Here is a 24,842-nt window from a genome sequence, read left to right on the forward strand (position 1 = left end):
TAAATAAAAATAAAGGTGAACATATATTATGTTTTTTGAAATCAGTGAGAAAAAGTGGACAAAATACAAACGTAAGTGATCAATCCCGTAATTAAACCAAAAATAAATTATTTTATAAAATTATTATTGTTTAAGTGTTATTTTCGTAATTATATTTGAAATGGGTATTAATAATACTAATTAAATAGTGAAATAATTTAAGTGGTTAATCTATAAATAGCTAGTGAATTCACTTTATATGCTCTCCTAGTTTTTTTTTTTTTTTGGATAATTCAAAATTTTATTACCCAAAAGCACAAACAAAATACAACCAATTAAGCAATAAACGAAAAGACAAAAGCCTAATTACAAACTAAAGATTGATTAAACAATACCCCAAACATGACAAAGGCTAAAGTTAGTAATATCAAGTATGTTTATAGCTTTGTTCCTAAGACAGATACCAACAGTATCAATAATGTCTTTGAGAATATCATCAATCGTCCGAAAATGACCCTGAAATATTCTTTAATTTTGTTCTTGCCCCAAGTAATAGATGAACGCACTCCACGAGATTTTCATAATGGTGGTGAGTACTCTCCCAGTCTTCGAAACTACACTTCCATGTCTCTTCTCTCCCGATTTATCCCCAACAGGACACACCCTTTCTCGTTTTCTTTCACCTTAATCCCCCTTTTTTTTCATTTCTTTCTCTTCCGTATGCAGAGCAGAGCCCATTTTGTCCCTTCTCAAACCCCTCCAGTTCCCAAAAGCGTTCCTTTCACAGTCTCCCTTCACGGCCATTCGTTGCAAGATCCTTACCATTGGATGCGCAACACCAACGACCCTGATTTATTAAACTACCTCAACCAAGAAAACTCTTATGCTCAAGCTTTCATGGCCGACACTCAATGCCTGCAATGAACTCTGGTTGCTGAGATGAAAAGCCGGATGCCCCCAAGGTTTCCACCCCCGTTGAGCGTTTTGGACCATGGTTTGTGTCTTCTTAATATGACCCATTTCATTTTTTATATGGAATTTTCCGTCTTTGGTCAATCATGGTTGTGTTAATGCTATTTTGGGCTTATTTTTCCCAGTGTTTGAGATTTCGGTTTTTATTAACTGATGCGTTCTTAAAGCTATTTTCTTTACGTTGTGTTGGCGTTTAAAATATTTATGAAACCTTACTAACACTTGCAGCTTAATGAATTTTCAGGTCTCCTTTTTTCAGTTGAAATTGTCTATCTTTGTTGTTGAAGAAATGAATTATGAGTTTACATACATTTTATGCAGGCTTTACTATGAATACATTCCAGAAGGGAAGGAATACCCGGTTCTTTGCAGGAGGTTCAATACTGAGAAACGTGGTTGGGCGGAAAGGCTTCTCAGTTATGTGAAAGCTGGGGTTGGAAGGGAGAAAATTTTGCTTGATTGGAATGAAGTTGCTGAAAAATATGGTAGGCCTCTTTGAATCTTTTTTTCAACTGTATGTGTTCGAAAACATGGCTCTTAAGTCTAGCAACCTTAGCTATTGCTGTGCAGCATAGACGTACGGCTAAAAATGAAATAGTTTTTTCTTTGTTTATGGTTGTGATTAGTGTTACTAAGTCGTAAGTGCAGGTTATGTTCATGTAGGTCAGTGTCGAATTTCACCGGATCATAATTTTCTGGCGGGTAAACTACACTAATGTTTGGGTTAGTAATCGTTTTCACCATTGATGTTTCAAAAATTACAAATTGATCACTAACGTTATCGTTTGTTACAAAATGGTCACTCGACGTTAACGGCCGTTGACAATCGTTACGGAATACTGATGTGTCACGTTACACTGCTGACTCAGCACGTTTGACTGACCCTCTGACCTTTCTTATTCTTCTTCTTACACATTTATGACCCCTTTTCAAGCCCTTCTCTCTTTATTTTCAAGTATAAACCCCAAAAGTCTCCCCCATTTTTACTCTATTTTCACGCTCTTTAAAGCCATGTTTTGCATTCAAATGTGATTCATCCACTTTCCCCAAAATAACAAGAAAAATGTTACCTTTTCAACTTGTGATTCATCCACTTTCCCCAGATGAACAACAAACCCCAAATATGATTCATCCACTTTCCACAGAAGAACAACAAAGTTCCAAATTTTAAACAAAGCAAGAGACCGCTTATTTCAATGGACCAAAAACTGAACTAAACATGGAAACTTAACTCTAATCGAACCCTTTTTACAGACAAAAAGATTAAAGGTCGAGAAATGAAGGGAAACATACCATAAGCTTGGAAAATATTTTTGAGTTTCGAAATTGAAACGGGGGGTCCAAATTGAAAACCACGATAGTTCCTTGATTAATCCCGTTGGGGACAGTGTTACATGCCGGAATAACGAAGTGCGCCTGAATGTGTATCCCCGCTACGAGTCCACGAGCGTTGGGGTCGTACCCGGCAGTAGATGCAATGTCGTGGTCCCGGACCTTGGTTTGTTGTTGCATGTGCTGCTCTCTTCTTTCAACGCTCTCTCAGCATGTCTCAAGTCGTAGAAATGGACGGTCACAGTCCCTTCTCGGACCTTTTCCATCTGAAGCCCGCGCACTTCCTTGAAAACTCCCAATTCTTTCCGCACCTCCGTTCCTCTCACATCGCATGAAACCAACGTCAACACCAACTTGACGTTTCGCTCTCCTTACAAACCGAGAGAGAGTTCCAAAATGAGTTACAGATTCTCGGTGGGCTAAGATCACCTTTTCTGGTTACCCTTTTGGGATATTGTTCATGCTTCAAGTTAAGGACCTTAGAAATGGATGTATTGTTCCAAGGGCACCAGTTGATGGAGTTGTTAGCTTGGCATGGGATCAAGATTCCCGGACTTTGTTCTATACAATCACAGATGAGAATCAACTACCTTACAGGCATACTTCTTCACTGCATTGCCGTATTTTTCTTAGAATTTGAGATGTTTTTTCAACCTAACTCTATTTTTTGCAGGGTTCTTCGCACAACAATCGGAGTGGGTAATACAGATGATACCTTGGTATTTACAGAAAATGGTTCTAGCTATTGTGTGGACCTAACGAGAACTAAAGATGGCAAGTTCATAACTGTGAATTCAAATTCAAGGAGTTCATCTGAGGAAGTCATATACCCTTTCGTTACCTTTTTCTTTTATGCTTTTTAGATTTCAGTTATCACCAATGCCAATCTTGTATCCCATTGCATTATTTCAGGTTTATGTTTTAGACTCAACTGATCCCTTGAGTCACTTGCAAAAGGTACATAACCGCGTTTCTGGCATACAATAATTTTTGGAACATCATTTTGGTATCTTTTATATTCTTACAAATGCTCCTATGAAAGAAAATATGAAGTGTTCCAATGAAGGATTATATTTAGCTAGATGTCGAGTTGGAGATATCCACTCAACCACCTGGCAGGTTTGTCTATTCATATCTGAAGAAGTGGATGCCTTATTCCTTTTTGTTTTTCGTCTTTTCTAACTGAAACTTCTACTCAAGCTATCCTTAATTGCATGTCATAATACATTTTCTGTATTTGTAATTTTCCAGAATATTTTCTCTCCAGCCCTAGTAAAGTAGTAAGTCTACATGATATTCCCGAATATATTAAGGTGAGATCGAAAGGAAGATTGTTTTGTATCACGATTTCGACTAGAGAGGAGGCGTGTATTTCGGTCGGTCAAGGTCAGGAAGAAGGTCCCTCTAGGTTCGTGGATGAGTGGCTTTCGGAAGACGACGGAGTTGATGGGTCGCTTCCCACTGTAATCACGTTGGATGATCTTGTTGATTCGTCGGCCGGAGGAGCTCTGGCGAACGGCTTGAACTCAGGACATGACAGAAATGATAGCAGAATTTCGGAGTTCGAATCGGGATTCTCGGGGGAAGTGGAGATTCTGGGATCTCACGGGCATTAATAAATAACGGCCAAATCTCGGGGGACAGACAAATCGTGGGCGGCAGGGGGAACAATCTAATTAGCGTCTCTGACAATGTTGTCAAGGATGGGGTTTTGCACGTGGTAGGTGGTGTTCCAGTGCAACGTTCTTCAGCCCCAACCTTTTTTGGATTAACCGGGTTATTAAATCTAACTATCCCTGGGTCTGGGGAAAGGGAGAAAACGGTAGATGTGCTTCGGAGACCAGAACCACATCTCGTCCCAGTGCCCATTATGGAAACTTTGGACTTATGTTGGATTCCATCTCCTCCCTAGAGTGCTTACCGGCCCAGATGTCTCTTTCTGAGGAAGTGGTCCCAGACACAATAGTGAACTGGTTGGCAGTGCACGAAAGGGGGGAGAAAGTAGGGTGAGTAGTTCGCAGCATTTTTCCTCGATGGTAATCCCAAATTCGTTGCTGGTTTACGCTAGGAAAGGCTTGTCGGCTCCTAGGGCAATAATTAGAACAGCACTTAGAAGGCAAACCAAGGCCACTCTGGAAGGGGAAGTTCTGACGATTAATGTTTCCCTTAGAGATGCGAATGAGGGGGTCATAGAGGAGGAAGTTGAAGCGGTGTGGGAGGTCTGCAAATTACTATAGATTTCGTTCAGAGAAGGGCAGGAAACAGTGATTGAAATGATTCTCTTAGAGGAGGAGGAATTAAAACGCGCAATGTGAGGCATGAGGAGTAAATTTTGTTACACGTGTTTCAGGGTTTAGTTCTTTTTATGAGTTTCTCTGGAATTACATGGAACATCAGGGGCTTTGGGAGGTCTGAAAAGGTTATGGCTGCAAGAAGACTGGTTAAGAGCTCGAAGGCAAAGATCGCCTTATTTCAGGAAACTAAGTTAGAGGGGATCAGCAGTGGTTAAAACACCTCTCTTCATCCAACCAAAAAAAATTGCAGAGTTTTGATTTTCAGAAGTTAAAACACCAAGGAGAGCTTGAGATCAGAATCAGCGAGTTAGAGTTTGAGTTGCAATCCAAGGAAGACGATGCAGTGTCAGTTAAGGAACTCCAATCTGAGCAAGCTTATGGATTGAATATAGGAAAAAGGAAAGATCTTGGCTTCAGAAATCTAGGATCAGATGGATTTCAGAGGGTGATCGCAATACTCCATTTTTTCACACTTTCGCGTCAACATGGAGTAGTTATCTGATCAACTCTTTAAAGGTAAATGGTGTTGCTTTAGACGATCCTGAGAATCTGAAGCAAGCTGTTCAGTTTCACTTCCAAGAAGCTTTCAATGGCAAGCCAACTCTGGCTGTACATCATATGAGTTTACCTTTTAAGAAGTTACATCCGGGGGAGGTAAGAATCTTGGAGAACGAGTTTACAGAACAGGAAGTTTTCCAGGCCCTAAAAAGTACTAACGGGAACAGGGCTCCGGGCCCGGATGGTTTTAATTTCAATTTTTTAAGAAGTTTTGGCCGGAGTTAAAGAAGGATATCCTGGGTTTCTTTGAAGATTTCTACGCCAATGGGAGATTGGAGGATAGTTTGAACTATTCTTATATATCACTCATTCCAAAGAAACCAAGTCCATCGTCGTTGAATGATTTTAGGCCAATTAGCCTAGTGGGAAGAATGTACAAGTTTCTGAGTAAGGTTTTAGCAAATCGCCTACGAGTGAAGTACAACTTAGATCCAGATGATATTTGACCCCCTAACCTGAGGGATAGTGGTATGTCCTGGATATGGCGTGATATTCTAAAAGCTTTCGACTTAAAGATTGGCGAGCAAAGCTTAAGAGATTATTGTATAATTCAAGTTGGCGATGTGAAGAGAGTGAAGTTTTGGCAAGACCTTTGGATTGGTAACCGCCCACTTATGACTGCTTTTCCTAGGATGTTTGTTCTTGTCTTGAATAAGGAAGGGACAGTGGCGGAATTTGGAACCAAAATAGATTCTGGTTGGGTTTGGGATATCCAGTTTAGAAGGAATGTTTTTGGCTGGGAGAGAGAGTAGTACAAGGAGCTATTTCGTTTGCTGGTGGAGTTTGACAGGCCTGGTTATGGTTTTGACAGGTTTAAGTGTAAGGGGACTTCAGATGGGAGTTACACGATAAAGGCTGCAGAGGCTCTACAATTTCCATCAAGAAGAGCAGATTTCGACTGGAAGGCGCTGATCAAGCAAAGTTTCGCTTGTTACAAAGTTGAGGCGTTCGTCTGGAGGGTTCTCCTCCGTCGGGTTCTTGTCTGTTCGGAACTTGTGAAACGAGAAATAGTCTCAGTGGCAAAAAGTAACTGTCCCATGTGCTAGGATGGTGAGAAATCGGTATCACATTTATGCTTCTCGTGTAATGTTGCATGGTGAGTTTGGGGAGCCTTCCTTGGAATTTGGGGAATTTCTACTGCATTGCCGGATGATCCTAAATTATTTTTGTCAATGTGGAAGGAGCTTCTCTTTACTGATTCTAAGTGCAAAATCGTTTGTGGTATCATCCCTCTAGTAGTGATTTTGTCGTTATGGCTTCATAGAAATGAGTTGGTACTCAACGGGAAGAAGTTGGATGTGAAACAGGTGTTCTTCTCTGTCAAGGTGAGAGTGGTTTATTGGTTGGAAGCAAAGTTCTAAGGGGCCACTTTCAGGACAGAAGATTTGATCGCGGACTTATCGCGTGCTTCAGATGAGATTTTTTTTTAAAGAAGACGGAATTGGTGGCATCTTCCTGGAGCCCTTCTCCTCCGGGTTCCTTAAAATGTAATGTAGATGGGGTTGTGAGATCGGACAGAGGGACGGGGGAATCGGGGGTGTCCTCCAAAATAATTCGGGTGAGTTGCTTCTCTCGTTTTCGTTAAGTATTGGGAATGTTTCCCCATTGATAGTTGAGGTGATGGAGGTGGAGCAAGCCTTAGACAGGTTTATAGCTTCGAATTTGCATGTTAATTATAGGCTGGTAATTGAATCGGATTGTGAAGTATTGGCTAATTGGTTGTCGAATGTCTCAATGGTTCTGGGGAATGGTCCACCGTGATTCTTCCTATTGTTTCCTGTATGGCTCAGGTGAAGGTGGTTATTAATTTCGTTCCTAGAAGATGCAATGCCATGGCAAATTGGTATGCCAAAAAGGCGATAGGGTAGAGGGTTTTTTTCAGGTGGAGTGTAGAAGACAACGAGATTGGGGTGATGGTGGGTCTTGCTTCTATTAAGGCGTGGAACATGCTCGGGTTGAGGGAGAAGATTGCTAGGCCTAAGTGGAATTAGAGGTTGAGCTGTTCGGTTAGGTCGCCTATGTATAGCATTTGTCCGTTTTGTTCCCTTTGGTTTTCTCACAAGCCAGTTTTGTTCTAGTGTATTTCGGTTAGTGTGCACTCTTTTTTTTCAATTAGAGTTTAGAAGGGTTTTTAACGAGACTCCTTCCGAAATGTAACGATAGTTATGATTCTGAATAAATGTTCTTACCTTCAAAAAAAAGAAAGAATATTTTCTCTCCTAGTGAAGATACTAGTTTACAGGATATGGACATTTGGTCATTTCTCTCAATAAGAATGGCTTTCCTATGATATGTTCTATTGATTTTCCTATTAATGTTGACTATAAGGTATTGCAGTTTCTGCTTTTATCTTCTTTAATTAAATAAATATACTAGAAGAATTGTTGTTATTGTTTCCAAGCTCTATTCTATGCTTTATAGTCAATTGTAGCACAATTTTCAATTTAGTTGTTTTTTACTTGCTAATACTTGCACTGATTTTCAATTTGGCATGAGTCATTTCGCAGCCTCAAATGCAGATTGAGGACCTTGATCCATAGATGTTTCATATACCCTAGTTCATGTAGTATCGAGCCAGGTTCAAACCTCGACTTCATGAACTCAATATACAGAGTGGTGTTGTCATCTCCAGTGGTAATTTCTTCTAAAGCATGATTATCGTCAGAGATTAGCTTCCTAAATTAGGAAGATTATGTAGGATCTTTGTAAATATATTCTACTAGTTAGGATCTCTAACTTTAAGGAATTAGAATTACTCCTAGAATCAATTACATACCTAGTTTAGTAGTTTTCTAAGATAAGGTAGCAATGTGTATGTATAAATAGTGTATTTTTGTACATAAAGAAATATAACCGATGGAGAGATAAACCAATTTTGACATGGTATCAGAGCCTCTGCAGCTCTTCTTTTCGAGTCCAGTTATCCTCACTTAAACAATCCAACTTAGCCTTTAAACTCCCTGCAAAGAATCAAGTATCTGCCCAATAAAAATATGGGTGATGAGGATAATTCCAGTGGAGCTGAAACCATTCAAGGAGGCACAATGAATGAAGTCACCTCAATTCTATTAGTGACTTACAAAATATACAAGCAACCTATAGATTGAATGGTAAGAACTATCTTAAGTGATCCCAACTGGTTTGAATGTTCCTAAAAGGAAGAGGAAAACTCAGTTATCTCCTAGGAACTGGTCCTAATGAAGGAGACCCTAAGTTTGAAGTTTGAGATGAGGCAGACTCATTAGTTATGTCATGACTGTGGAATTCAATGGTGCCCGAGATCATAGTTACATAAATCGCTCATTTGGCCACGATCTACGTACTGAACGTTGCGATCCAAAACACGGTACGAACGCGTTTGGATCATTTCAAAATCGCGATTCGGTACATCGTAGTTTTGCAGCAGGGATAAGAGGAGATGCAATCAGAAAAATAAAGGGATTCGGGGTTTGAGAGAAAAAATCAGAGGAGAATAAGAGGGAGAGGGGAAACCGTTTCAAAACAGCTCCTCGTCGGGGCTGATGATCGATGATCGAAGCCTTTTGGGTTTCCTTCTCAGGTGATGGAAAAAAAGAGGGTTCGAAGTTGCTCGGGTCTGGGGCTGTGAAGACTTTTGGCCATGCGGGTGTGAGGAGTAGAGGATGAATAAGAGAAGAGGTTCAAAACGGCGCACGGGAAAGGGATTAGGTTTAACATAAATTATGATATATTTTTACGTTAAATTTTAAAGGCTTTAGATAGTTTGGTTAAACACTGCCGTTTAATTGGGGTCCAGGGTGGTCCATTTTTGTTCGCGTGGGTTTATTCCTAAAAGAGCCATGCTCATTTTTTATTCAATTTATTTTAGTCCTTAAATCGGATTTATGCATATTAGATTTTGAGTTTTGAATTATTTTGTTCCTAAAGGAGCCATGCATAATTGATCTCTATCTAAGAAACTGGTACATCGTACCAATTTATATGGTACATCGTACCAGAGCGATCCGAAAGAAGTCTACCCCCCGTACCGAATTTTAGAGACCTAGCGAATTGCGATCCCGTTCCACGTTCCCGTACCGAGCGTACCGTGATCCATGTAACTATGCCCGAGATTAGTTACACATGTATGTTTCTTAGGACAACCAAAGAGATATGGGATGTTGTGAAACAAACTTATTCAAAGGTTCGAGATGCTGCCCAGATATATGAAATCAAGAGCAAGATTTCATCTACTAAACAGGGGTAGCAAGTCAATTACAGAATATTTTAACATGATGCAAAATCTTTGGCAGAAAATTGATCATTATCAATGCATTCAAATGAAATGCAGTGAAGATTCTGTAATCCTAAAAAGGTTTGTTGAGAAAGAAAGAATTTATAATTTTCTTGTTGGACTGAACATTGAGTTTGATGTAGTGAGAGTCTAGATCCTAGGAAAAAAAGATTTGCCTTCAATGAACAAGACCATTCCTATCATTCGAGCTGAAGAAGGATGAAAGGGGTGATGGTAGTTGAAAATAACCTTGGTCACTAGGCTGTAACTGAGGAACCAACACGCCTGGAACAGCAGATTTTTTAAGGTAGATTAGAAGCAACAAGAACAGTTAACAAAGACTCCCTATGGTGTACTTACTGCAAGAAGCCATGCCACACTAAAGATAAATGTTGGAGGTTACATGGAAAGCCTCAATCAAAACGTAAGAATTTTATCGAGAGAGGGGGTTCATCAAGAGGACAGAGCAGAGCGTATACAACTAAACAAGTTGTTAAGAAGGCTGAAGAACAATCTGTTAAGTTCAATAAGGAAGAAGTTGAAAAATTAAAGAGTCTACTGGAATCCTTGGAGAAACCTTCCTCTACAGGTACATGCAATTTGGTATTCTCAGGTATATCCTCTTCTTTTTCTCAGGATTCTAATGTCTGAAACTATTCACCTACGTACCTGCCCAAAATTCCTAAATAATTGACTCAAGAACCACAGATCATATAACTAATTCCTCACTCAAATTCCTTACCTACACACACCCTATCTAGTAGTAAAAAAAACCACAGTTACAAATGGTACTATCATAACAATTATTGGTCAATGAGATGTTACCATAAGTGAAACCCTTATTCTTAAAAATGTCCTCATGTACCAAAATTGTTTACCAATCTCATATCTATACAGAAACTTATCAAAGATACTAACTGCAATGTTTTGTTTTATCCTACACAATGTATTTTTCAGAAGCAAGAAATGAAGAGGATGATTGAGCGCTAGGGAAGTAAACAGTCTATACTACCTTGAAAACCCCAATAGACCGATTAGAGTCTTGGATACCCAATCTTTGTCACTCTTATTAGAATCTACAACCAATAAAGACCTAATCTGACTAAATCATTTTCGCCTTGATCATCCACCTTTTAAAGGCTATATTCCCCTATTTGTTTAATTCCTCAAGTGTTGAAGAATTTCATTGTGAAGTGTGTGAACTTGCAAAACATAAACGTGCCTCTTTCCCAGTAAGCAATAAAAATACTATTACCCCATTTACTCTTATTTATAGCTATGATTGGGGGCCTTCCACTATTCCTAACATAATTAGGGCTAGATGGTTTGTGTCATTCATAGATGATTGTACTCGAGTCACTTGGATCTTCCTCCAAAAACAAAAATCAGATGTTACGCTTACTTTTGAAACCTTCTACACTATGATTAAACCCTAATTTGGGACTGAAATAAAAAGATTCAGATCAGACAATATCAAAGACTACTTTAACCAAGTCCTATCTCCTTATTTTCTAGATAAAGGTATCATCCATGAATCATCTTGTGTTAACACTCCTCAAAAGAATGGTGTAGTTGAGAGGAATAATGGCCACATCCTTGCCACTACAAGAGCTCTTCTATTTCAAAACAAAGTCCCTAAACATTATTGGGGAGAGGTTGTGTAAACTGCCACCCACATGATAAATAGACTACTCACAAAAGTCCTTGAATCCCAGAGTCCTCTTCAAGTTCTCACAAAATTCTATCCAAAATTTAGTCCATCTCTTAACCTAAAACCTAGAATATTTGGGTGTGTTGCTTTTGTTCATATGCATTCTTAGGGAAGGGGAAAACTTGATCCAAGGGCACTAAAATGCATATTTATTGACTACTCCACTAAAAAAGGCTACAAATGCTATCACCCACCTACAAGAAAATAATACACCTCTACTGATGATACTTTTATTGAAAAAAAGAGTTATTTTACTGTTCTTTATTTTTCAGGGGGAGATATCATTTAAGGAAGATATGGATGTTGCTGTTGATTTTTTCCTACTTCAACCGCTTATTGATTAGTCTGGCCAAATGCAGCAAAACACAGTCTGCTCAGCCTACTACTACTCCAACTTCTCCACAACCAGCCATCCAGGACACTACTCGTCCTCTACCGGTCTATTCAAGGAAGAAGACACCTATACAAATTCAATCATTCCCTTCTCTTGTTCCTATACAATATGAGGTACAATCTAAAACTCTTTCTTATCAAACTACTGAAAATGTTATGTCTAATTCTGATTTTGAATTTCCCATTGCTATTAGAAAAGGAAAAAGAACATGTACCACTAAACATCCTTCCTACTTGTTCACGACTTACAAAAACCTATCCCTTAGTCACAAAGCTTTCCTTACTAGCCTAAACACCATTATCATTCTAAATCTGTTTTCAAGGCATTAGAGAATGAGAACTGGAAAAAGGCTATGAAAGATGAAATGAAAGCACTGAAAAAGAATAAAACCTGGGACTTAATGAAACTGCCAAAAGGGAAGAAAACAATGAGATGTAGATGGGTATTTACAGTTAAGTATAAATCATATGGCTCATTAGAAAGGTACAAAACAAGGTTGGTGACAAAGGGATATTCTCAAACCAATGGAAGATTACCTTGAAACTTTTGTCCCTGTTGCAAAGATGAATACAGTAAGAGTTCTATTGTCCTTAGCAACTAATCAATGATGGAATTTGCAGCAGTTTGATATTAAGGATGCCTTCTTACATGGAGATCTTGAAGAGGACGTGTACATGGATATACCACCTAGATTTGGACCAAGTACTGGAGAGGCAGTTTGCAAGTTGAAAAAGGCTCTATATGGACTAAAGCAGTCTCCTAGAGCTTGGTTTGAAAGGTTTCCTAAATTGATGATGGGACAAGGATTTAAACAGAGTCAAGGTGGCCATACTTTATTTGTGAAACACTTTTCATCAGGGGGAATGACTGCACTCGTGGTGTATATATATGACATAATTGTCACATGAAATGATCTTGAAGGAATTGGTAGGATTTTGAAGTTAAGGAACTTGGAAGATTAAAATATTTGCTTGGAATTGAAGTGACACATTCACGATAGGGGATTTTCATATCTCAACAAAAGTATACTCTGGACTTGTTGAAGGAGACTGGAAAACTAGGGTGAAAGCCAACAGAAACACCAATAGAGGTCAATCATAAGCTTGGAGATTCAAAAAAAATGATGATGCATCAATTGATAGAAGTTCATTTCAATGACTTGAGGGAAGGCTGCTTTATTTGTCACACACTAGACCAAACATAACATATGTTGTTGGAGTTGTGAGCCAATTCATGCACAATCTTAAGGAATCACATCTAAGGGTTGTGACTCAAATTTTGCAATACTTAAAAGGGACACCAAGCGAAGGAATTATGTGTACAAGAGAGGGAAATTTGACTCTAGAAGCATACACTGATGCATACTATGTTGGATCCATAGTTGATAGAAGATCAACCTCTTACTTCTCATATCTTGTACTTGTAATTCTCCCACCCCCCACCCCCTCCAATGCCAATACTCTTAACTTTTATCTTTGTTGTCACGGAATTTACTTTTGCGTTCATTTTGTGGTTTATAAACATTATAAAGTTTTTGTAATGATGATGAGTATAAAGAATCCACTTTTTTTCCTCTCGAGAAAAGAATAGTTATTATCATCTGTGCAGCTTCAAATGCTGATCTCAACAATTGGAAACCTTGAATTTTCTCAATCACTGAAATGAGCTAATTATTAACCAATTATTGGAAGGAGTTATCGAACTTCTCAATCTTTATAGGTATTGCATTTACTAAATGACAATTGGAAACCTGTGATCATTTTATATAGAAATTCCGGTTACATTTGATGAACTTTACTTGTGATCATTTTATATAGAATTTCCCTTGTTTCAAATCATTTTCGCCTTAAGCACTTGCTCACATTCTTGAATTTACACTCAGTATCTTGTTGCATCTATATTTTGTTCATGCTTTTCATGTTCAGTTATAAAGGGAAAAAAAGAAGGAAAGAACCCATCCAGCATATGGCCATTTATGGCAGTCTGGAATATTGTTACTTATCTCAAATATTCGATTTGTTGTCTGAACAGGGGTGGCGCTGGTGACGATCCTCATGGCATAAATCTGGAAATGGATTGTTGAAACAAAATTCTATACACGACTTTGCTTCATCTGGGAAGTACCTTATTGATGAGGGCTATGTTCAGAGAGATCAGCTGAGTGCCATTGGAGTTAGCGCCGGCTGTCTTCTTATAGGGGCAGCTCTCAATATATACCCGAAACTGTTCGTGCTGCAATCTTGAAGGCCAGCCACCTCTTTGTTTGTTTGTTTTTTTGCAAAGGACCTGAAATTTACTGTGATATTACTCTTGCTCAAGTACTACATATCTCAAAAGCAGACTTGGAATAAACAGGACTTTTAACTTTGAGTACCAATAAACCTTTGATCTATTGTTAGACCGTCATAATATAGAGTTTGTTAATATCTGTAACAGGTATCATTTCTTGATATATTGAACTCAGTACAGGATCCAACTTTACCTCTCACTATACTGGACAATGAAGAATTTGGCAATCCTCAGATAAAGGCTCAATTCGAGTGTATTTTAAGTTATTCTCCATACAAGAACATTCGTCGTGGTGGTTGCCACCCTTCAGTTCTGATTACAGCATCATTTAACAACTCTAGGTAAATTCACTTCCTCCTCTTTGATTTTTCATTTGTATTTGCATGAATGTCTGCTGCTTCCTCCATACTTCTGCCATGGCTTTAGTTCTTCGTACAGTAGACAACAAAACTTGGATATATCCATTAACTAATGATTGTTGCATTTAACCATTCATTCAAAGGGTTGGAGTTTGGGAAGCAACTAAACGGGTGGCCAATGTACGAGATGGTACATGTTCTTTATGTTCTTGTTGTGTCATTCTGAAGACGAATATGACCAAAGGGCATTTTGGTGAAGGCGGTATTTACATTCAGTGTGAGGAAACAGCTTACGACTATGCTTTTCTTGCTCACATGAATTAGCAACAAACTTGGCTCCTTTATCAAATCAAATGTTCATTAGCAGCCTGAAAACTCAAACAATGGTATTTTCTTATGGATTATGTTTTCTGAAGAACACTAGATTCCCAGTTCAGCAGTTCACGCAGTCATCAACAGTGAGTCGGCTCCAAAGAAAAGTTGGGCATCAAGATGATTTGCGATATACATATTTACATCCATGATTTGTCTTACCTGAACTCAAAATACACAAAGCCGAAGTATTTACAATAATGAAACCGAGATGAAACAGAATTAACAGACAAAAGTGTACAACTGAAGTTGAAAAGTTGTTGCCGGTCTTATTTCTTCAACAGCTTTCGAACTGGATTAAAATCATCTCCACTGCTCATGTCTCTAAGATGGGTCGTTCCCAGAACAGGTGAATTCTGTGGTTCCTGTACAAAAATCATACACCGAAAAGGATGAGGAACAACTTCATGCAGGTTCTAATCTAATTAACGTGAAACACTGAACCCTATAACCGGTTCAACCAACATGAGGTCGATATCCAATCTTTAATCATATGTTGTACCTCCACAGATGTGCCAGTTGTTAGCCCTCTATTCGAACGCTTTCCAAGATCTATCTGCACTGAGATGTTGGCCTGTGACAGATCCAAACCCGTGCACTGCAGTGCTTGCATGAGAGAAGTCAATAACCTGCTTGACATCAAAATCCACAAACATTACCTACTTGTTCATCATCTAAACTTTAACGAGAACATTCAACAGCACGAGTGCCTTGTACTGCATAACAAGCAATGTTGTACAAGCTTGCAGAGGCAAATCCTACAATGAACGGAATAACAGTAGAAGCTAATCACATAATTGATGAGCAATAAATTTTCAGAGCACAATAAGCAAAAGAAGATATGCACACCCCTGAGAGTAGACGCTGGAGATATTAATAGTTCCTCCTTCAATAGTCAGATTGTCCTGTTGGTTTGATGTATCGTTGCTGATAAGACACCTGGTTGATTGAGCCTCACACATGGATCTCTGAATTGGATGACCAAACACATTATCACCTTGAATGAACAGAGGCATTCCCTTGTTTTCCAACTCGGGTTGCTGATCCATAGCTTTGGATGTCGCATCTCTGATATGAACAGCTTCCGCAGGATTCATTGCACTTGCGATCATTGGTGGGCTCATATTGATGTTATTCTCATCTAACTTCCTGGGAAATGTTGATCCTGGGCCAGAATCATTTTTCATAGCTTGTGGTTGACCAACAAAACTCTGAACGCGCCAATGACTGTTTCTCTATTCAATCAAGGCAAAAATAAGATATTATTCAGAAATTCAATATCGAAAATAAGCAAGCACCATTTACAGCCAATTTCTTCATGACCAAGTAAATCATTAAGCAATGAATTAGCACCTTGAAAATAAGCAATACAAAGAACTGAAATATTGCAATTCTAATTCATTCAAAAGAATCACATAAGGACTAATAGATATATACTCCTTTGCATAGACTATTGAAACGGTTAATAAAAATTCAAAATTCGATACTAACAAATATAATGTGTAGTGCATATCACGTCCTTCACATAAGGACTAATAGATATTCTCCGACTTGTATAATTCGTTCATAGAATATCTAATAGCTTGATGGAGCGGATAAACAGAAATCACCATAGCTTGTCTTTTCAACCGGAAATAAACTGCATAAGCCACATGAACAGAAAGCCTTCCTTAAAACAACATACCCATGGCGTTAATTTCGTGGGCTCTGAACTCCATCCATGGTATGAACCCTCGTATTTTGTAACCTTCTCCTGTAAAAATTGGACATACTCTATGACCTGCAAAAAGAATATCGTTCGAACAACAAAATTTTCAAGCAGAATTTTTCAGAAGGAAAATAGTCAGATAAATACCATACATAGTAGTTTTATTCCAGGTTCATAACATACCTCTAGCAAGAATGAAGCTGTGTCTCTCTTTTGATCTGTGTTCAGTATAAGCTCTCTCAAAATCTGAAACCTAAATGAAGCAGAAGCTATTAGAATTACTATTCAGAAAGTTAAGCAAACACCATCTATTCAAGTAGAAAAGGCACCGAAATTTCAGTCACCATAAGATGACCGATACCACCGGAATTTCAGGTGCCATTTCAAATTAAACATTTTATAAAATGAACTTAACCATTGTTTTAAATCAGTACATCTGCGACTTCAATTTCCTACACAATAGACTAGCTTTATACAAAAAGAGAACTCTTCCACAAAAGCTCAGTAGAGTCATGATACAGTGAGTTAGCTGGAATGACAACAATATTTACATAAAAAAAAGTAAACCCGAAGTAATAAAGTTCAAAACTTTCGTAGCCGTTACAATCAACGGTTTATGCAATTACCATAATTTTGGCTCGGTTAACATGAAAATAATTAAAGGGTAAGGCTAAAAAAACCCCAATTTCCATACAAGATGGACACGCACCTCTCATTTATCTTACTCCTCCTCCTCTGCTCGGTGACAGAATGCTTTGATCGCATCGCTTTAGCCTTATCATTGTTCTTCCCATCTGCTTCTACAGACCCAGAAGCATGACCCAAACAAAATCCAAATTAAACAAAAAAGAACACCCTTTAAGGAACAATCATATGGAAATATGGTAATGAAGAAGAAAGAAATAAATAAAAGGGGGTATATGGTGTACAAGATTGGGATCCAATCTAATAAATATACCATTGTTGATGTCGGTGTTGTTATTGACAGACACAGTGTAAACAGAAGGCCCTGTTTTTTTGGAACCAAACTCATCTTCCTCGTACTCTTCTTCCTCTTGACTTCCCTTTCCCTTTCCCGTCCTCATTTCCTTTTTCTTCTCCAGATGTTAAAAACAAAATAGTTATACACACTATAAAAGTAAAACCCGCAAAGAAAGTAAAAGATTGGGGGGGGGGGAAGATGAAGGCTTTTTGATAGATGGGGAAAAAGTGTAGGGAATTGTAGAGAAAGTAAAATATGGAGTTTTGTCTGGTTCCCGGCGAGAACAAAAAGAGTGCTTGAACAAAGTTATCTGGTTTTGATGGAAAGGAAAGTGGCGACAACAACAAACAAGGATGATGGAATTGTGAGTGAGATTAAAATTTCTTCCTGGATTTCCCTGATGTTTTTACTAAAATTGGGCCTTCATTTGTTCTTTACCATGTTGTATGGGCCCTATGATCATCACAAAAATAGTAACAACAAAATTTGTAGCTACCATATATTAGTAGGTGTTCATGATTCGAAATTATTTTCTATTAATTTAGAATAATTATATAATATATTTATTTAAAATTTTCTCATCTAAATGATATTTAGTATATTTATATTCTTGAATTGTAGTTATTTGAACTTTGAATTAGTATATGTGGGTTTAGTTCGAGTTTTTTATTTATTTTATCATTAAAAATAACAAAAAAATATTTTTTTATATTAATATTTAAAAAAAATACTTCTATTATTTAATTTTAATTCCAATGAAATTGGTTTAAAATTAAAAATTAAATTCGACTCGTGAATGGGTTCTATAAGTCATTGGATGTTAGACGCCATGGTTCAAAGTTAGGGCAGATATGTGTAAACAAATGAATGGATCAAATAAAGTCCACAAAAGAATGGGAATTAGGGTTGACGATTATATATTAATATGATTTAATAAAAAATATTGGTAGTACTAAAATATCAACTGAATTTAATATTGATTGAGGAGCGGCCTTATTAAATTGTTCGATTAGATATTTTTATAATTTATAAACTTGAACTACCTAATGTCAATGAGTGCTAAGAACAAATAATTGTGATTTAAGAATTTGAGTTGTAAGGTCAAGTTCGAGTTTTGTTACTGTCACTTTTGATAAACAATCTATAAATTCTTATATAAATTTCAATTTATACTTAGATATATCCTAATCCTGACTTGAGAGAACCAACTCTGACCTAGACTTTTAAAAATAAAAAACTTAAACTACCCGAATACCTACTATGCTTACATGGGAATTAATTAACCCACGAAAGTCCCCTCCAACATTTTTAATTATCAAACATACTTTGTGTAAATAAATAATTATATCATTTTTAGAAAAATCTATTTTGCCACAAACTCAATAATCAAAGTAATAATTGTTATTTTTAGATATCCTCTCTTCGAGCACAATAGATCTTAAGATATTTAAACGTTTATTGTCAAATGGTTGAGAGACTTTAGAACATATACTACCACTTGTAAGTACTTTAGATTAATTAGAAAAAAAATCTATTTTATAAATAAAATCAAATATTATTATAAATATCTATACATTTTTAGAAACATGTATGTAATCTTATTAATTTTAATAACATAATTTTGTTGATGCTTTTATGTGATGAGTTATGTAATTAGTGTTGGGGAAACTGGGTTATTTCCCACACGAACGTAGTTTAAAAAATTATCTAAAATGTCAAAATTAAAACTATCTAAATTGCACAGCGGACAAACCCGTCAAACTATTGAATATTGAAACACAATGGAAAACCCAAAAAATATAAACAATGGAGAGAACACACCAAATTTACGAGGTTCAACGAAAATATCGTCTGCTCCTCGGGCACCACCAACGGATGATAACTTCACTATCGAACAAAATATTACAACAAATGGAATTCCTAAGAATTCCCATAATATTACAAAACGGGAGAATGAAGAAAACAAATGGGAGAAATAACTTATTGGGATGATTTCAAGTGAAAGTGCTTGAGTCTATTTATAGTTGAGTTTTAAGGACTAAACGTATAAATAACCTAATAGTTTAGGGACCAAGGATGAATTTTTCCATGTGCATAAGTTGGCAACTTGCCAACCTTTGGTGTCCATCATAGCCACTTGTCTACTTTATGAGATTCCTTTACAATCTTTTTTGTCAAATAAATGAATGAAACCATTTATATCAAAATGCACCGTTAGGCATTTCGTCTTTTACCCAAAGGAATTTAGCCTTTCATCTAACTTGCATGATTGACACATTCCTGCCAAATGCACAGCTAGGCCATTGATCTTTTACTCAAAGGTATTTAACCTTTCATCTAACTCACATAATTGACACATTTCTGCCAAATGCAAAGCTAGGCCATTAATCTTTTACTCAAAGGTATTTAATCTTTCATCTAAGTGACATAATTGACACCTTTCTACCAAATGCACAACTAGGCCATTAATCTTTTACTCAAAGGTATTTAACCTTTCATCTAACTAGCATAATTGACACATTTATGCCAAATGCACAACTAGGTCATTAATCTTTTACTCAAAGGTATTTAACCTTTCATCTAATTGGCATAATTAATACCTTTCTGTCAAATGCACAGCTAGGCCATTAATCTTTTACTCAAAGGTATTTAATCTTTCATCTAACTAGCATAATTAACACATTTCTGCCAAATGCACAGCTAGGCCATTAATATTTTACTCAAAGGTATTTAACCTTTCATCTAACTGCATAATTGACACCTTTCTACCAAATGCACAACTATACCATTAATCTTTTACTCAAAGGTATTTAACCTTTCATCTAACTGGCATAATTGACACATTTCTGTCAAATGCACAGATAGGACATTAATCTTTCATTTTAAAATAGTTTTTACTCTAATAATTATTCATAATATCAATTAACTCTTTCAATTCATTATAAGTTCTATATTTTGTACACATAATACCAATACAGTAATTCACAGTCTTATTATAATTTACGTGGGTTGCACACACACTACCAATACAGAAATTCATAAACTTATTATGAATTTATTATTTTTTCACACAAAGTGTCATTTGGTAATAACCATACATATAGTAAGCAACATGCATTTATAATCATCATAACACATAAGTGCATAATGAATGCACTCACCTGGTAATCCTCGCTAATAAGATATTGAGATGTTTGACTATTCAGCAACTTTATAGTTGTCCTTCTTCTTGCTAGATTCAGGAGCTTGGTTATGATCTACACAAGCATCCATTAAAGACATATATCATACCAAATGTTAGTATATTCCCTAACATTTATACTTTAATAATACTTAAAAGTACTATTATTTCAATTTCTATAACAATTTCAACCTATCTTATATTTCCAGGCTCAATAGTATCGATACCCCTACCATGGTATCGATACTTATATATTATGGTACCGATACCTTTCTCTCAGTATCGATACTACTACACTATGGTATCGATGCTCCCTTTCGGTATCGATACTATTTTAGCATTCTGTTATCCATGGTATCGATATTTTCCCTTTTAATATCGATACCCTATCAATATCGACACTACTTGCATCGGTACCGATATTGTTCGTTATATTTCCACCCATTTAAGCTTATAGTATCGATATTGTTATATCAGTACCGATACCCTTACCCATATTTACCATTTTTCAGCCTGATTTTTACTAAATTTTCCCCTTTAATCTCTTATTTTTACCTCCAACAATACTATTAAACTGTTCTTTACTTAACCCAACTAACTTTACGTCATTTAACCTCTTATAACATCTAAAATCTTCATAGAACATCTCAACTCAAGAATCGTATCACTTTTTCTAGTATATTTTTACTCATATCTAAAGCTTCTAATCTCTTATTTACTTCTTTGACAAGTCAAATATACTAATAAACATCAGTAAAAACCATATTCCAACATATCGTTCAAAAACTCATTTTCTTCAATCTCAAATATCTCAACCATCTCCTAGTTTTAATCTTACTTAACCCTTCCTTAAGCTTCCATAATACTCAATGTTCCAAAAACAATCCAAAAACAAGAGGAAGAGCTGGTCAAATTAAATCTTACCTTTGGCTATAGAGGATGGTCCTTGCACGGGGAAGAAGAAAAGAAATAACTCCCTTGGTTTTTAACTTTCCCCCTTTTCTTCCTAAAATCCCTAATAAAGAATGAATTTTAAATTCATTTCTCCTTAAAAGACCAAAATACCCTCTATATTTATTCATTTATACAAATTGGTCTTAAACATTATTTCAATCATTACCTAACTTTTTATCATTTATACAAATAAGTCTTCAAATTTTAAATCTTTTCAATATGGTCACTAATCTGATATTTGGGGTATTATAATTCTCCTCCTTAAGAAAATTCATCCTTGAATTTAAAGAAGTATCTGAAAAGAAGAGGTGTGGAAACTACCTCCTCATGTCCTCATCTCTTTCCCAAGTAGCTTCTTCTACCTTATGATTCTGCCGGAGCACTTTAACTAAAGGAATTCTCTTATTACATGACTCCTTGTTTTCTTTAGCCAAGATCCACATTGGTTCTTCCTCATTAGTTAAATCTGATCATATCTCTATTTCCTCTAGTGTGATAATGTGAGATAGATCTGATCGATACCTTCTGAGCATAGACACTTGAAAAATATTGTGAATCTTGTCCATATCAGGAGGTAGAACTAACTTATATGCTATTGTCCAACTTATCTCCCATTTGAAATTCAATCTTTTTTCTTTTCAAATTGGCATAAGATTTCGATCTTTTAACTCAAACTAATTTAATGGTGTTTAACATTTTCTCCCATATAAAGCTTCGTATACAACCATCTTAGTGTTTAGCTTTTCCTCTTATATTACTTAAGACATTTTGCTAAAAATTTTGTGATGGCTCTTTTCAAACCAGGCCACTCAATCGACTCTTTAAATCTCGGTACCTCTTGTTTCCACCTGAATGCATAGTTAATGGACTTAATGCCTCAACAAAAATATCTTTTTAAATTTTTAATCGTCGAGGATACAAAGGTGGTGTTTGTTTTTGCAGAGGTAAAATGTCTGCAGTCTGCGGACCACATCTGCAGGCATCTGCAGCAGAAGAGGTGGACTAAAAGTCTGCAGCCTGCAAGAAGAATACTGTTTGTTTTTTAACGTCTGCAGATTGCTAAAATAAACTGATTTTTTTAACTTAAAAGAGTTTTGCAATACTGAGATTTAAATAATTTTAGTTTTACAATATTGAAATTTAAATAATTCATACAACTACAATAATAATTTTTTTAGAAAAACAAACACCACCTTATTAATTCTATTATAAGTCTCACATAATCACATGTATTATTAGTTTTATAAGTTTTATAGAATAAAATTTATAAATGATCATTAAATTATATGATTTTTTTAAATATGCAATTATGTAATACTTTTAATTTTTTTTTCAATATATATTCATAATTTTTTTATAATTATATGATATTTTTAGAAAATATTTTTTAATTTATAAAATTATTTTATGATTATTTTTTATTTAATTGTGATTATATTTTAAAATTTTAAAAACATAATTTATAATTTTTTATATTTTAAAATCTTAATTATCAAACAATGAAATCACTTTTTATTAAGCAATGTGGTTTAAATACTTACATTTTGTATAAACAGTTTAAATATAATTTAAAAGTAACAAATCCAAAAAAATAGTATATTTAAACTTAAATCAAAATAATTAAAATAAATATAAATATTAATAATATATAAAAAAATGTATATGATATAAAATTAAATATCTATAATATAATATTAAAAAATTAATAATTAATTTATTTAAAAAATTAATATTAAAATTAATATCTATAATATAATATTAAAAATTAATATTTAATTTATTTAAAAATTAATATTAATATTAAAATCAAATATAATATAATATAAAAATTAAATATAAACCCTCTTTAAAGAGGTTAGAAGACGTCTGCAGACATAAGGCCACGTCTGCGCCGCACAGACGTTAGAAGAGTTTCTGTCTTCTAAAAAACAAACGGTCTGCGAAGCCCAATGTCTGCGTGTGGTCTGCGCGGCGCAGACACAAGAGCTTTGCAAACCTTACACAGTAAAAATAAACACCACCAAAGTCTCCCACGATAATACAAACATCCATCAAACCTGACCTCAAAAGTCATTAATCTCTTTATTTTCTACCTATAAAATTCTTATTAAGAAATTTTCATCTTTCCTGTCTCGGTTCACTCTCTTCAATTCTATAAATATTTTAGGCTTTTGTAATTAGCACCACTATAGCACCGCTCACTATACAGATAATGACGTCACATCTTTTAAGGAAACTCGACTACTGTCGACTCTAAATCATGCGTAGATAATTCCTCTTGTGAGTATTTGACTTTATCGAGGCATATGCCACAACGTTACTTTTGTGAATAAGAACACTTCCTAAATCGTTGATAGATGTATCAGTAAAAACCACATAGTCCTTACCCAACTCAAGTTGTATAAACATTGAAGTCTCTATTACAATCCTCTTTAGAATTTCAAAACTCTCTTGATCCTTTTTTGTTCTACAAAAGACATATCTTTCTAAAAAATATTGATTAGCAGCAAAGCTAATATCAAAAAGTTTTTCACTAACCTTCGATAGTAACTAGCAAGCCCTCAAAGACATCCAAACTTCAGGATCATTCTTTGGGAGTTTCCAATTACTACAACATGAGTTTTTCTTAGGATTTCTTCTTATATCGTATGCTAAAACAACCTAGCCAAAGAAAGCCATCTCTGCTAACCGGAATTTCACATTGATATAGTTTGGTATACAAGTTCTTCTCTCAAAGAGTCTTATTTAGCTGTCAAAATCTATGCATAACAGCATAGGTTTATCCTTATTTTTGCTAATAACACAAATATTTTCCAAGATGAAATACTTGGACTGATAAAATTTTGATCAATCAACTCTTATAATTTAACCCCTAATTATCTTGGCTTGCTCAAGTCATTTAATACGAAATCAAAGAAACATGTTCAATACCTTAATAACCATCAACTTTGACTTCCACATCTCGATCTGGAGGTAACCCCATGAATTTTTCTAAAAAGACATCTATAAATTCCCAATTTTGTGAAATTATATGACAATTCTACTTTAATTAATTGAGTATCTATCACATTAGCCAGAAAAGATATATATATATTTCTAACATCATTTTCTTCATGATCATTATCAATATCACCTTGAGTGATGATTTCAAACTCAACGAAAGACAACTCCATTAAGTTTGCTGGAAATAAAATCCATTGAATTTTTATTGGACACTTTCTACACACCCACTTTACTCTTGCACTATGACCCATAGGATTTACCACTATCATTTCACTAAAGATTTGTTCAAAAGGAATCCCTCTAGCTCTAACCAACTTTGTACTAATGTATGAATGTGTAGAACCATGGTTAACTAATACCAATACAGGTTCATCAAAAAGATGAAAAGTACTTGTTATGATCTCTGTGTCATCCCGATCCTCATTAGTTTTAACGTTATAGATTCTGGCGACTCCCCGAGTCTCTTGTCGCTGTATGGATTCATCTTGTCCCCTTGATTTTC

General features: G+C 35.7%; 1 protein-coding gene and 1 pseudogene across 1 annotated transcript; one reads left to right on the forward strand and one right to left on the reverse strand.

Moving 5' to 3' along the window:
• Positions 1 to 381: 381 nt before the first annotated feature.
• On the forward strand, positions 382 to 22,968 carry LOC120187416 (annotated as a pseudogene).
• LOC120187510 (transcription factor BIM2-like) lies at positions 14,625 to 17,652 on the reverse strand. Its single transcript, XM_039191220.1, has 7 exons — positions 17,179 to 17,652; positions 16,930 to 17,020; positions 16,404 to 16,473; positions 16,197 to 16,292; positions 15,362 to 15,747; positions 15,015 to 15,141; positions 14,625 to 14,877 (listed from the first exon to the last, which is right to left on the reverse strand). Exons 1-7 carry the CDS (start codon positions 17,303 to 17,305, stop codon positions 14,782 to 14,784), a joined length of 993 nt encoding a protein of 330 aa, XP_039047151.1. The 5' UTR covers positions 17,306 to 17,652; the 3' UTR covers positions 14,625 to 14,781.
• Positions 22,969 to 24,842: the final 1,874 nt, after the last annotated feature.

The sequence above is a fragment of the Hibiscus syriacus genome, unplaced genomic scaffold (genome assembly GCF_006381635.1).
Source record: "Hibiscus syriacus cultivar Baekdansim isolate YM2019G1 unplaced genomic scaffold, ASM638163v2 tig00113725_pilon, whole genome shotgun sequence".
NCBI lineage: Eukaryota > Viridiplantae > Streptophyta > Magnoliopsida > Malvales > Malvaceae > Hibiscus > Hibiscus syriacus.